The sequence below is a fragment of the Bufo gargarizans genome, chromosome 9, assembly GCF_014858855.1.
Source record: "Bufo gargarizans isolate SCDJY-AF-19 chromosome 9, ASM1485885v1, whole genome shotgun sequence".
Lineage (NCBI taxonomy): Eukaryota > Metazoa > Chordata > Amphibia > Anura > Bufonidae > Bufo > Bufo gargarizans.
Genome location: NC_058088.1, coordinates 18,385,281 through 18,400,293, shown reverse-complemented (window position 1 = coordinate 18,400,293; position 15,013 = coordinate 18,385,281). Strand labels below are relative to the sequence as shown.

The 15,013-nt window shown below is 45.1% G+C and overlaps 1 protein-coding gene across 1 annotated transcript in view; it reads right to left on the bottom strand.

The window, feature by feature from the left end:
- SLC44A4 (solute carrier family 44 member 4) overlaps window positions 1-12,138 on the bottom strand; it is a 53,905-nt gene extending 41,767 nt beyond the window's left edge. Inside the window, exon 1 of the mRNA XM_044268532.1 lies at window positions 12,035-12,138. Within this exon, the coding sequence (XP_044124467.1) occupies window positions 12,035-12,050 (16 nt within the window). The 5' untranslated portion in view covers window positions 12,051-12,138. The remainder of the gene's footprint in view (window positions 1-12,034) is intronic.
- Between the last annotated feature and the right edge of the window lie 2,875 nt (window positions 12,139-15,013).

The following is a 15,013-nucleotide window of genomic DNA, read 5'->3' as shown; positions in this document are numbered from 1 at the left end:
CCCCCCACCACCGTGCAGAGAGGTGGGTCATCTGCAGGTTCACACCACCAGTATAGAAGGGGGTGATGTACAAGTTGTATGATCTGAGCTGGTTAAAGCCGTGCGTTTGCCCTCAGCGGGTACACTGTTTTCAGACTGGCAGGATTCATTGCATGGAAACTGCCCACAGTGTTTCCTCCATGACAACGGTACTAATGTCACCCTCCATGAGTAACAAACATAATCAATGAAGTTCAAGACCCTTGATCGACCATGAGCCAATATGCAGAAATCAGATGATCCTAACAGATAACCTCACCACAGAAAAACTGTCATGCGGACTACGGATTTAATTGAGAAATATGTAATGCTTCATTTCTCCAGTGGGGGAGCTGCAGGGAATGAACACTTACTAAGTTGCTCTTGCTCTAAAGTATAATCTGATCACTGGAGGTTCTGGTGGTAGGAAGCTTATTTGCAAGAGACCTTTCTGTATTACACTGCTATATTTAGCAGACGATTGCTGGGATGGAAGCGTAACTTCCCGACAATTGCCTGCTCGTCAGTGTAGGAGACAGCTGCTTGTAATGGGGAGGAGGGATCACTAATACCATAGATTGTCCCCATACAGTAAGGGGCAGTGTGACCCTGGTACAGAAGAGTGCTGTACAATGCAAACAATTGTGGGATCAGAATGCTAGAAATTCTCATAAGGATGCAATGCTGAATTTGTGAGGACCTCCTGGAAGAGCCCGTCAAATTCAAGATAGTCTGCTTAGTCTATGGGCATATCTGGCGACAATGGCACCTGTCAGGGTGAACAGTCAGTTCTTGAAGTTGATGTGTTAGAATCAGGAAAAATGAGCAAATGTAAGCATCTGAGCGGCTTTGATAAGGACCATATTGTGATGGCTAGATGACCATGTCAGAGCATCTCCAAAATGCCCGGGGTGTTCACAGTACGCAGTGGTTAGTTCCTACCAAAAGTGGTCCAAGGAAGGAAAAATCAGTGAATAGAAGACAGGGTCATGAGCACATAAGGTTCACTGATGTGCATCCAATCCATGGAGGCCTCACTTCACAACTTTTGGGATCTGCTGATAACGTCTTGGTGCCAGATACCACAGGACACATTCAGAGACCTTGTGAAGTCCATGCATTGATGGGTCAGGGGCTTACACAATATTAGGTTAGGTGAGTTTCAGGATATGGCTGATAAAGATGTCATAGAGATACAGTAGATTACATATTACACTATGGCCTAGGAGACTGGGCGAGCTCTTAAAGTACATTTTGAGTACATTGAGCAATGGTTCCACAGTCAAACCTGCTCTTAACCTGGACATAGGATTACCATTCTTTCACTGGGGACTCTGGGCTTGAATTGATTATGAATAGGACTGGTGAGTCCCTCTAGCATCTTATTGGTAAGACTGCAACGTAGAGATGTTCTGCAGGGGCACCAAGGTAGGTAGGTAAGAAGACCTCAGTTTATGTATGAATATAGGTTGAGATGCTGTGCTGGTTTCCCCTGTGGCCCAGTCTGAGCCTGATGATAAGTGTCGAATCCTCAGGGGCCAATCCTGTTTCAGTGAGACCATCAGGCTACCACGCCCACGAATGACCAGATGGTGGGTCATTGGGTTAGGGTTCGTAAAGTGGCACAATAATGGAGCGAAATGTGGTCAAGGGTTCAGCAGCGTTCCCTGGTACCTTGGTCTGATGCCCAGGTAGTTGTGAAGGTTGGACAGGGAGGGTGAATAACTGCCTGGGGGGAGAGGGGCACCGTTGGCTCCTGCAGTAGCAGGCATACCCCAGGTCCAGTGTTCGGGGTGCTACAATCAGTGGGGTCACCTGGCTATAACATAGTTTTCACTGATCCATGGCTTATGCTACGTGCCTCCTGCCACACGTCCCAGTTTTGTGTGTTATTTATCAAGGGTCAGAACGTGTGCACTTGTAGTATCACAGACCAGACATGGCAGTCGATGACCACCTGTCATGGGACAAGGCAGCTCTACAGAATGAGGACGCCACCATATAGCTCCTCAACCTCCTCTGGATGTGACATCAGCGGAGTGGGACATTGGAGTAAGTGGCAGTCTGAGTTCTAAGGTGCCATGGTGATGGCATGTACGCACTGGCAGGAACTACTGACAACATGTCATCACCATCATTCCTGGAACTAACCAGTAATTAAGAACAACAAGTCGCACCATGGCAATGCCGCTCCCTGGGGCCCGGAGATGCCCTTCATGTGACGGCTGATATTACAACAGACACGGCTCAGATCTCGGCTCCTCTCTGCACACAATACACAGAGCTTCCTGCAGAGCTGGTTTATGACCACAATGGAGCCGGTGTCCAGTGTCACCTGCAGAGATTCGGTCTGACCTTCCTAGAAAACACAAAGTGAATGGCTGGGAGTCTGGGACGCTTTGCAAATGGCCCCTGATTTGCAAAACAGACGATCTCCCAGGACTCAAGTAAAATAAAGTTCTTGTCTGCCGCGTGGCGCCCTCCTTCCACTTGAACTGCAGCGTCATTGTCGGTGCTGTATACAGGGGTGTGCGGTAAGAACCAGCGCTAGGCAGGGCGGCCGGTCTGACTTAGGTCTCACATACCAGGGCATTAAATGGGTCGACTGAGATTAGAAAAACATGGCTGCCTTCTTCTTTCACAAACAGCGCCACATATGTCTACAGGATGTGCCTGGTATTGCACCTCTGCTCCACTGAAGTTTATGAGGGTGAGATACCACACACAAGCTGTGAACACGTGTAGCATACCTCTCGACAGTCCTGGGTCTGGTGGGACAGTCCCAGATGTCAGTCTCTGCCCCGACTTCCTGAGAGGACTGCGGCATGTCCCATTATCAACCGTATGTGTGTCCTCAGGATGCAGATACAGTTTTACACGATAGTGAAGGGAGCCATCAGCATCCTGCTCCACCATGATTCCGCGCAGGCAGGCGCGATGCAGTGATGTCATCATGCCTGCTGCACCGCGCCACAGACCAGAGATTAGAGCAGACCAGCTCTGCACCATTCGTTGTGGGATAGGTAAGTATTCATGTGTGTAGCAATGGGCTGCCCCATTGAAGTGAATGGTACGGCTTGTAATTACACCTGATCACCGTTGCGATGTTGACAGCGAGCGGTTAAACAATGAAGGGAAGACCCCCACTGATCCTAAGGATAGGTCATCAATATTAAAATCTCACAAAACCCCTTTAACTTGAGGTGGTATTCCTACTATGTGTGGGACATGAATACTGTGTGGGGACACGGAGCATTGGGTGCGGTTAGAAGTATGGTTTAGTGTAAAAAAATATATTAAAAAAATAAAAAAATATGATGAGACGCTGATGTTGTCCCTTTTTGAGTTTTCCAGAAGTTAGGAGTTATGGTGCGTCGCTGTTTTGGGTAGAAGGCAAACACGTTTTTCTAAATCTAGAAAACCCCTTTAACATATATGACCAAGAGAACATGACCATCATCGGGGTTCCTGACCCCCAACAAAGTGACTTTCATGACCATAGCTGCCACCAGTTCCAAATTTGCACAGATTGTCCCTAATTTTCAGCAAACTCAGACTGTCCCAGGCTGAAAATAGGCATTTGTCTTTCCCCAAGGGGGTTTATGGGGGGTGTTCTTGGGGATGGGGCTTAAACCCTCCAAATTTACCAAGAAGAATGTTAGTAACAATAACGGGAGTATCAACTGCTGCTAATTAACGCTTCCCCTGTGGTAGAGACTTGACGACACCGTCTACATCCAATGAGATCGCGGGCACGGTGCCCAAAAACACTTGAAAATTGCCCAAATAGCGATTCTTTGTCATTTTAGTTGGGGGAGTAATTTCTCCCAGGGGTCCTCCCGTTGCTTCTACAATTTATGGGGGCCACAAATTGTATTGGGTAATTGTTATTTTAGCAGTTCTTTACTAGATTTTTCCCTTTAAACCGTGTATTTAGCCTATTATCTGCAGTAATAAATGAGTAGTACTGCAGATAAGCGTCCAGATCGATATATTTTTATTTACCTCCCTGTTCACTCGCCGTCCATTTTTAAAGCTGCGCTGAAATACATTGTCAGGAGCGGTGTGCATGCGCATGAGTCCTCCTCGTTATGTGAAAGGGGTTTTACAAGACTTTCATAGTGATGACCTATCTTCTGGATAGGTTATCAGTAGGGATGAGCAAACCGGAACTTTACAGGTTGGGGTTCGGTGTTCGGGTGGTATGGGAATTCTGTTATAACGCAAGTCAAAACGGAAGCCTGTAAGAGGCATTCCGTTTTCGATCCGTCATAATAGAAGTGTATGGCCAAGTATAACGGATCCGTCTGGTTTCCGTTATGCAGGACTTTGTTTTCCATCCTGCATAACAATAACCAGACGGATCCGTTATGCTTGGCCGTAGATTCCTATTATGACGGATCATAACGGAATGCCTCTTACAGGCTTCCGTTTTGCATTCTGTCTATGAATTCTGTTATAACGCAATCCATAACGAAATTTTCTCACCACCCGAACACGGAACCCGAACCCGTAAAGTTCAGGCTTGTTCATCCCTAGTCATCAGTATCTGATCAGTGAGGGTCTAACACCCCCCCCCCCCCCGCGTTCCTGTGAGAATCCAGAATCCCTTTAAGCTCTTTGACTCCAGGCTCGAGTGTCTCCCTTTAAGTACAGATCACTCCCTTAGGCCTCTTGTACACGACCGTATGGCTTTTTCGGTATTTTGCAGTCCTCAAAAAACGGATCCTCAAAAAATACGGATGACGTCTGTGTGCATTATCCTTGTCCGTTATGCGGATAATAATAGGACATGTTCTATCTCTGAACAGAAAAACGGAAATGGAAGGCATACGGAGTACCTTCCGTTTTTTTGGGGGGATCCATTGAAATGAATGGTTCCTTATACGGAACGGAAAAAAAAAACATTCGTGTGCAAGAGGCCTTATTGTTGAGGACATTGTGTTGAGGACATTGTGTATACAAGAACAATAGGAAATAAGAGCGGGGCGGAGCGTAGATGTGACTGACCCGGGGCCGTCAATATAACAACTTGGAGGACAGGTATGCTCACTTACCAACATTCTTGTGGGTAAATTTGAGGCATTTAAGCCTCTCCCCAGGGGCGTCCTAACGTTCCCTCTTCTGTCCTCAGCTCAAATCTGCCAGGATTGTCTCAGAAAATGAGGGACAGGGCTAGAAAATTTGGGACTGGTATTAGTTTATAAACACATTTTGTATTTAGTGATTTGACAGCGCTGTTCTGTTCTGTTTCCTTTGATTGTCGCCACGTACATCCACGTATCTACTTAGGGTGGCCACATGTCGGCTTTTAGGCCGCACAGCCCGGTTTCCTGGCTCACTGTTCTCCTTCTGGCGCTGGGCCTGGACGGACGCTGGGGTGTCCTCCTTTTCAGGGGCTCCACGCTCAGACAGTAGCTGCAGCCAGAAACTGACTGACTGAGGCTGCTCTCACCCCCAGTCACTAGATATGTCTCTCTGTGACTGGCTGAGGCGGCTCTCACCCCCAGTCACTAGATATGTCTCTCTGTGACTGACTGAGCCTGCTCTCACCCCCAGTCACTAGATATGTCTCTCTGTGACTGGCTGAGGCCGCTCTCACCCCCAGTCACTAAATATGTCTCTCTGTGACTGACTGAGGCGGCTCTCACCCCCAGTCACTAGATATGTCTCTCTGTGACTATCTGATGCGGCTCTCACCCCCAGTCACTAGATATGTCTCTCTGTGACTGGCTGAGGCTGCTCTCACCCCCAGTCACTAGATATGTCTCTCTGTGACTGACTGAGGGTGACAGAAGCACTCCGGGGGCCCCACGCAGTTCACCTAAAGGTGTTCCAGTCCATTTTTTTCTTCTTTAGCTGCGCACTGTTAGTGGGGGATGGGCATTGCCTGGTGGAGTTGGGACATGGCTTAGTGAGGTTGGGGGCGTCAAATGTCCTATACCTACTTATCATATCATGTTTGAATTTGTAGTACTTGTAGATGTGGTCACCTCCAAGTCTGAATGCACTCCTATTATACCATTCATTCCACAAGCTGCTGTTAAAGGGGTTGTCTCGGTTCAGAGCAGGCCCCCTAATATGATGCTCTTCCTTGCCCTGCGCTGGATCGCACAAGCCAAGGGCTCCTTCCGTCTAGCAGTGTATTCGGTGACGTCACCGGCTCTGATGGGCGAGCTTTAGCCGTGCCCTAGCCATTTTATGGTCTAGGGCAGCGCTAAATCCCACCCAGATATAGCTGAGTTTGCTCTTCCTCTTAATGGATGCCCGATGATGGCACACAGAGGTAACAATTGTGACAACACAGTATACCTGTGGGTCCTGCCATTCTTAATTCAGATGTCCATTCGACATAGAGATAGGTTCCTGCCTGGATGGAGGTTACCTTGCTGTGGTGGGTGGGCACAGATATTTTTTGATCAAAATCTGGGACTGTTGGGCAACTATGGTATATACTTTGCCAACTTTACACTCTGTAAATCCAGGACAAATAGGCCCTGCCCTTGGGAACACCCCTAAACAAGGTTTGACCGCCTATTTATAGCCAGGGTTTAAATAAACCCCACTTATTTTTGCTCCAGAACAGCCCGAATTTGCAGGGGCTGTATCTGAAAATTAAGGACAGTCAAGGCAAATGTGGGACTGTTGGCAACTATGGGTATATCCAAGTCTTCTCTACTGATAAATGATCACGTGGAGTTGAAGTCCCAAAGCCTGAACACAATGTGCTGCCTGAACATTCGTCTACTTTATGACGAGGCGCATCTATGGCAGTACATCCACCTGCTGAGAAGACTACACCAGCCCCTGGCTTTCATAACTTTTTAACTAGATTTCCAACCGTTTCCAGGAGTAAAATTAGTACATTTTCCGGGGCTAGAGTAGTGGCTCACGCATGGCCCTCAAAACTCCCCCCACTGTGCCCAACTGTGGAAAACTGGCCATGTGACTAAATTTCAGGTGCCATGGCTTAAAAAAGCCGTGTAGCCCTTAGTTAATGTCTCCTATTCCAATAACTATCCTTACCCACATCTAAATCTTCTTGGGACATGTCGTCAGAATCTGGGCTTGTAAATTTCTTACTCCACTCCCTGTGTCATGTAGCCTGCACCAGCGCCTCATCTTTCCATACTATATGGGGCAGGTTTTGGGAGATCATGTCATACACTGCCTCACTCCAGCCCCAAATATTGAGGGAAGAAATGGCGTTGCAGGCAGCATGAAGAAGAGGCTTTAGGCCTACTAGGCCTTTTGAGAGGAGCGGTGGTTGGGTATTGCTATTAAGGGGTGTTTTTTTTAAAATATTACGTCAGATAAATGTCACTAAGACCGTGTGTACACATTGTGGCTGCAATGCCTTCTCAACTGCACCGTGGGCCCGTGGTCGCTACATGCGGACCGTGGCATAAAATAAAAAAAATATACAAAAAAGCCCTAAAAACACAATACATTAAACAAGTTCTTTTACATGTGCCACCTGTCCACCTAATGTGCCATATAATCCCAAAAACTATCTAAAGCCTGGAACAAATGACTCCTGAGCTGCAGGGGACTGATTTATAACAATAGGTGACCTCATCTCGCTGTCAGGAGAATGCCGTAAAAGGGCTTCAGAAAGATGTAGAACAGGAAAAATGTGGTTCTTCTGGATATTAATTTGTCACCTGTAGACAAACGACAAGAATAGAAACCTCCGCCTGGAAATCCAGCAACTGGCAATACGAGGATCAGGGTCATTACGGGTGTTAGGCAGAGTTAGACATTAAACCAGAGCGGTCACTTTACAGCAAAATGGCTTCGTAAAAATGGTTGATGCATTAACCGTGGGCTGACAGAGAAAGAGATGAGCCTCAGGGTTCATGCACACAACCGCTGGCTGTTTTGTGGTCTTCAAAACACGGATACCGGCCGTGTGCATTTTGCGGAATGGAACATCCGGCCACTAATACAACAGTCCTATCCTTGTCCGAAATGCAGACATGTTCTATTTATTTGCGGCACACCCATACGGACACACAGAGTCATTTCCGTTGTTTTTGCAGCTGCGTTGAAGTGAATGGTTCCGCATACGGGCCGCTAAAAAAAAACGGAGCAGACGCGGAAGAAAAAAAAACGTTTGTGTGCATGAGCCCTTAGGGACAGAATAGAAGGTGATGATTAATAAATTGATAATTGAGCCAAGTTACACACCGGCACCAATGATACAATCCACGAGAGGACAGAGCCCTGATTTTGGACTAGTGACATCATCAATGAGTCTTGCTGGACAACTTCAGATGGTGGACCATCAGAGGACCCTCTAGGTGCATGGGACATAAAGGGGCAATGATGCCACCTTGACTGGTTGTACTCTCCCTACTAATCTTCAGAGGACCCTCCAAGTGCATGGGGGCAGAAAGGTGCTCTTTAGAACACCTTAAATGACCTTGAAGTTTCCTAGTAATCTTCAGATGCGGGACCACCAGTGGACCCTCTAATGTAAGTGCGGCAGAAAGGGGCCCTGAAGAGCACCTTGACTGCTTCACTGCTTTGACTTTCCCCAATAATCTTCAGATGGGGGACCACCATAGGACCCTCTATGTATGTGCAGCAGAAAGTAGCCCTGAAGAGCACCATGACTGCTTCACTGCTTTGACTTTCTCCAATAATCTTCAGATGGGGGACCACCGTAGGACCCTTTATGTACGTGCAGCAGAAAGTGGCCCTGAAGAGCACCATGACTGCTTCACTGCTTTGACTTTCATTAGTAATCTCCAGATGGCAGACCACCGGAGAACTCTATGTGTGTGGGGCCAAAAATATGCTCTGAAGAACACCTTGCACTTTCGTGGTAATCTTCAGAAGAGGGACCACCAGAGGACCCTCCATGTGCGTGGGGAAGAAAGAGGCCCGAAGAGCACCTCGACTACTTCATTGCTTTGACTTTCTCTAGTAATCTTCAGATGGCAGAACACTAAAGGACCCTCTATGTGCGTTGGCCAGAAGGGAACCTGAAGACCACCTCGACTGCTTGATTTCCTGATCACTTTAGTCTGACGCTAGAAAATTTCAGCACGTGTAGACTCTAGACTGTTACCATTGATGGTTGGGTGGTAAATCCAGGTTTAGAATTTGCATTAGAACCTCAGGACCTCTGGGTATGAGAAAGATGGGATGAAGCACAAAGGTGTTGTCCTCTGAAGTCAGAGAAAGGGTTAACGGTGTCACATTTATTTTTGGCAGAGATTTGAATAAGCTTCTTGGATTTCCATAGCCACAGGACCAGGAAGTAGCAGAGAAAGCAATTCTAAAATGCACAAGTTACTATGGTGGTCAGCTCGCAGGAATTTAACCCAAGCGCTACATACGCTCTTGCTGGTTAATCACTTATCAGCTTGTTGGCGCCGCCCTACTCCTATGGTAAGTGATGGCCACAAGGAGAGAAAGGCGCTCATAGGGTGAGTTTGTCAAATAAACAATGTCCTTCAAACACAGGTGAGTTAATTATGCTCACCTGTTCAGGTTGTACCAATCTTGGGTGCAACCACAATGAAGGCCAACTGGAGAAGTTACAGGTGACTAGTTGGGTCTTGCCGTTTCTGTCCGAAATCTCCTTGGCGGGGGGCCAGACCGCTGACCGGGTAAACAATTGAACTGGAGCTCCTCTGGACCATGAGAGTCATATGAGCGTGTGGACTCCAGGAACAAGATCACAACCAGACATTGAATTTAGTAAGGTTTCGGGGTTCTACGGACCCCTTTATCAAGTCTAAAAAAAAGTATAAAATAGAAAGTAGTGTGCAAATAAAAAATGGTAAAGAAACCAAAGTAATAGTTGCAATAATCCAACATATGAAAGGGTGCGAACATATGACTGAGACGAGAGAAAAGCGATACATAATAAACATGAGGAAAAATAGAGAGTAAAAAATTATATATATATAGAAAGTAAAATTACTTAACAGTCCGAATATAGGTAAACGATAAATAAATTGATACATAATTTAAAGAGCTTGATGATCAAAATATAAATAAATAATTAAATAAATGCATAATTCTAAAAAAGCTTGTGGATCAAGTTATGAATAAATAATTAAAAACAATGGATGTGCACTTCATATAAAACCAAATCGTAGCGCCTCTCGTGAGCTCAAACCAACACTACTACGATTTGGGTTTACGGTATATGAAGTGCACAGCCATTGGTTTTAATTATTTATTCATAACTTGATCCACAAGCTTTTTAGAATTATGCATTTATTTAATTATTTATTTATATTTTGATCATCAAGCTCTTTAAATTATGTATCAATTTATTTATCGTTTACCTATATTCGGACTGTTAAGTAATTTTACTTTCTATACATATATAATTTTTTACTCTCTATTTTTCCTCATGTTTATTATGTATCGCTTTTCTCTCGTCTCAGTCATATGTTCGCACCCTTTCATATGCTGGATTATTGCAACTATTACTTTGGTTTCATTAGCATTTTTTCTTTGCACACTAGTTTCTATTTTATACTTTTTTTTGACTTGATAAAGGGGTCCGCAGAACCCCGAAACGCGTTGTCTCCCAATAAACCTTACAATATTACAACGTCTGGTTGTGATCTTGCGCCTTGAGTCCACGCGCTCATGGTCCAGAGGAGCTCCAGTACTACTCCTATGGTAACAGCCTGCAACCTGTGGCTCTCAGGCCATAGAGAAACTACAACTCCCAGCATGCCCTAACAGTGTCATTTTGCAAAGGGTTACAGCCCACTGTACTACAGCTTCAGCAGCACAAATGCCACAAGTATCAGGAGCCGCTGTGTCCTCGGACCACAAATTAGGACCATGAAGGATGAGAAATGCTGGATCTCCCATTAAGGCCCCCTGCACACAAACGTTGCCGTATTTGCGGATCCGCAATACACGGGTGCCGTTCCGTGGGCATTCCGCATCACGGATGTGGACTCATTCACTTGAATGGGTCCGCAAATCCGGAGATGCGGAACGGAAGCACGGAACTGAACCCTATGGAAGCATTACGGAGTGCTTCCGTGGGGTTTCGTCCCGTACTTCCGTTACGCAAAAATATAGAACACGTCCTATCTTTTTGTGATCCACTGCGGCTGCCCCACGGACTGTGTTCGTGCATTGCGGCCCCGCAGCACGACCACGGGGTGCACACGTTCGTGTGCAGGAGGCCTAACTCGGATACAGATCATGGGCATCACCTCCTGAGTTACCACAAGGTATCTGGGGCGAGTCTGGCAGCTGCATAATTCCTTCTGGTGAAACAGATCAGGAACTCGGGTAACTGGATACACATTCCCTAAAACTCTACAGAGGTGCGGAGGAGAACGGCGCAGGACTCCTGTACACCGCAGGTAGAACTGCTCCTCAGCCAGGGGGAAGGAAGCAGGAAGAACTAGTTATACAGGGGTGAAAGGATATGGAGGTGGAGAGGTATTCACGGCAGACATGCTGGAACATTGACCACAGATGGCCACCTATAGAAGATAACAGGAAACCAGCGCCCCCGTATACAGCGCTAACCACAGAGCACCCCCATATACAGCGCTAACCACAGAGCGCCCCAATATACAGCGCTAACCACAGAGCGCCCCAATATACAGCGCTAACCACAGAGCGCCCCAATATACAGCGCTAACCACAGAGCGCCCCAATATACATTGCTAACCACAGAGCGCCCTGATATGGTAAAGGGAGGTGATGTATAAGATATTACTGATATATATATAGGACAGGTGATGTATAGGATATTACTGATATATATAGGACAGGTGATGTATAGGATATTACTGATACATATAGGGGCAGGTCAGTGATCTATTAGCAGAAGGTGGATACATGTGATGTTTTCCTGTATATAGACGTGTATATACCTGTAGCTGTTGGAGGTTACCTGCCAGTATTCTGGGGATGATATGACAGTATATATATAATTAGGAGGGATGGGGTAAGTGATCATTGCCGGTCACACAGGTGAGGACTGTCCCTCCCGGCTGACAGGTCGCGGTGTACTTACCGTACTCCTCCGCCATCTTCCCCGGTCCCTGCAGCCCCCGTCTCTTCCCGGCCGTTAGGTGGTTTCTCAGTCCGTGCGGTCACCTGGCGACGCCCACCGTTCACACCTGCAGCCTGCCCCGCCCACCGCCGCCGCTGACCACGCCCACTTCCACTCACCGGGATCAGAGTAAACAGGGCTGGAGAGGAAGAAATCAAGAGCTGTACACAGGGATAGATATATATACACACTGTACACAGGGATATATATACACTGTACACAGGGATAGATATACACACTGTACACAGGGATAGATATATATACACACTGTACACAGGGATATATATACACTGTACACAGGGATAGATATACACACTGTACACAGGGATATATATATATATACACACTGTACACAGGGATAGATATACACACTGTACACAGGGATATATATATACACTGTACACAGGGATATATATATATATACACACTGTACACAGGGATAGATATACACACTGTACACAGGGATATATATATACACTGTACACAGGGATATATATATATACACTGTACACAGGGATATATACACACTGTACACAGGGATATATATATACACTGTACACAGGGATATATACACACTGTACACAGGGATATATATATACACTGTACACAGGGATAGATATATATATACACACTGTACACAGGGATATATATACACTGTACACAGGGATATATATATATATACACACTGTACACAGGGATAGATATACACACTGTACACAGGGATAGATATATATACACACTGTACACAGGGATAGATATATATACACACTGTACACAGGGATATATATACACTGTACACAGGGATATATACACACTGTACACGGATATATATATACACTGTACACAGGGATATATACACACTGTACACAGGGATATATATACACTGTACACAGGGATATATATACACACTGTACACAGGGATAGATATATATACACACTGTACACAGGGATAGATATACACACTGTACACAGGGATAGATATACACACTGTACACAGGGATAGATATATATATATATACACTGTACACAGGGATATATATACACTGTACACAGGGATATATATACACACTGTACACAGGGATATATATACACACTGTACACAGGGATATATATACACTGTACACAGGGATATATATACACTGTACACAGGGATATATATACACACTGTACACAGGGATAGATATACACACTGTACACAGGGATATATATATATATACACACTGTACACAGGGATAGATATACACACTGTACACAGGGATAGATATACAGACGTGGACAAAATTGTTGGTACCCTTTGGTCAAAGAAAGAAAAAGTCACAATGGTCACAGAAATAACTTTAATCTGACAAAAGTAATAATAAATTAAAATTCTATAAATGTTAACCAATGAAAGTCAGACATTGTTTTTCAACCATGCTTCAACAGAATTATGTAAAAAATAAACTCATGAAACAGGCATGGACAAAAATGATGGTACCCCTAACTTAATATTTTGTTGCGCAACCTTTTGAGGCAATCACTGCAATCAAACGCTTCCTGTAACTGTCAATGAGACATCTGCACCTCTCAGCAGGTATTTTGGCCCACTCCTCATGAGCAAACTGCTCCAGTTGTGTCCGGTTTGAAGGGTGCCTTTTCCAGACTGCATGTTTCAGCTCCTTCCAAAGATGCTCAATAGGATTGAGGTCAGGGCTCATAGAAGGCCACTTTAGAATAGTCCAATTTTTTCCTCTTAGCCATTCTTGGGTGTTTTTAGCGGTGTGTTTTGGGTCATTGTCCTGTTGCAAGACCCATGACCTGCGACTGAGACCAAGCTTTCTGACACTGGCTAGTACATTTCTCTCTAGAATTCCTTGATAGTCTTGAGATTTCATTGTACCCTGCACAGATTCAAGACACCCTGTGCCAGACGCAGCAAAGCAGCCCCAGAACATAACAGAGCCTCCTCCATGTTTCACAGTAGGGACAGTGTTCTTTTCTTGATATGCTTCATTTTTTCGTCTGTGAACATACAGCTGATGTGCCTTGGCAAAAACTTCGATTTTTGTCTCATCTGTCCACAGGACATTCTCCCAGAAGCTTTGTGGCTTGTCAACATGTAGTTTGGCATATTCCAGTCTTGCTTTTTTATGATTCGTTTTCAACAATGGTGTCCTCCTTGGTCGTCTCCCATGTAGTCCACTTTGGCTCAAACAACGACGGATGGTGCGATCTGACACTGATGTTCCTTGAGCATGAAGTTCACCTTGAATCTCTTTAGAAGTCTTTCTAGGCTCTTTTGTTACCATTCGGATTATCCGTCTCTTAGATTTGTCATCAATTTTCCTCCTGCGGCCACGTCCAGGGAGGTTGGCTACAGTCCCATGGATCTTAAACTTATGAATAATATGTGCAACTGTACTCACAGGAACATCTAGTTGCTTGGAGATGGTCTTATAGCCTTTACCTTTAACATGCTTGTCTATAATTTTCTTTCTGATCTCTTGAGACAGCTCTTTCCTTTGCTTCCTCTGGTCCATGTCGAGTGTGGTACACACCATATCACCAAACAACACAGTGATTACCTGGAGCCATATATATAGGCCCAATGGCTGATTACAAGGTTGTAGACACCTGTGATGCTAATTAGTGGACACACCTTGAATTAACATGTCCCTTTGGTCACATTATGTTCTGTGTTTTCTAGGGGTACCATCATTTTTGTCCATGCCTGTTTCATGAGTTTATTTTTTTACATAATTCTGTTGAAGCATGGTTGAAAAACAATGTCTGACTTTCATTGGTTAACATTTATAGAATTTTAATTTATTATTACTTTTGTCAGATTAAAGTTATTTCTGTGACCATTGTGACTTTTTCTTTCATTGACCAAAGGGTACCAACAATTTTGTCCACGTCTGTATATACACACTGTACACAGGGATATATATACACTGTACA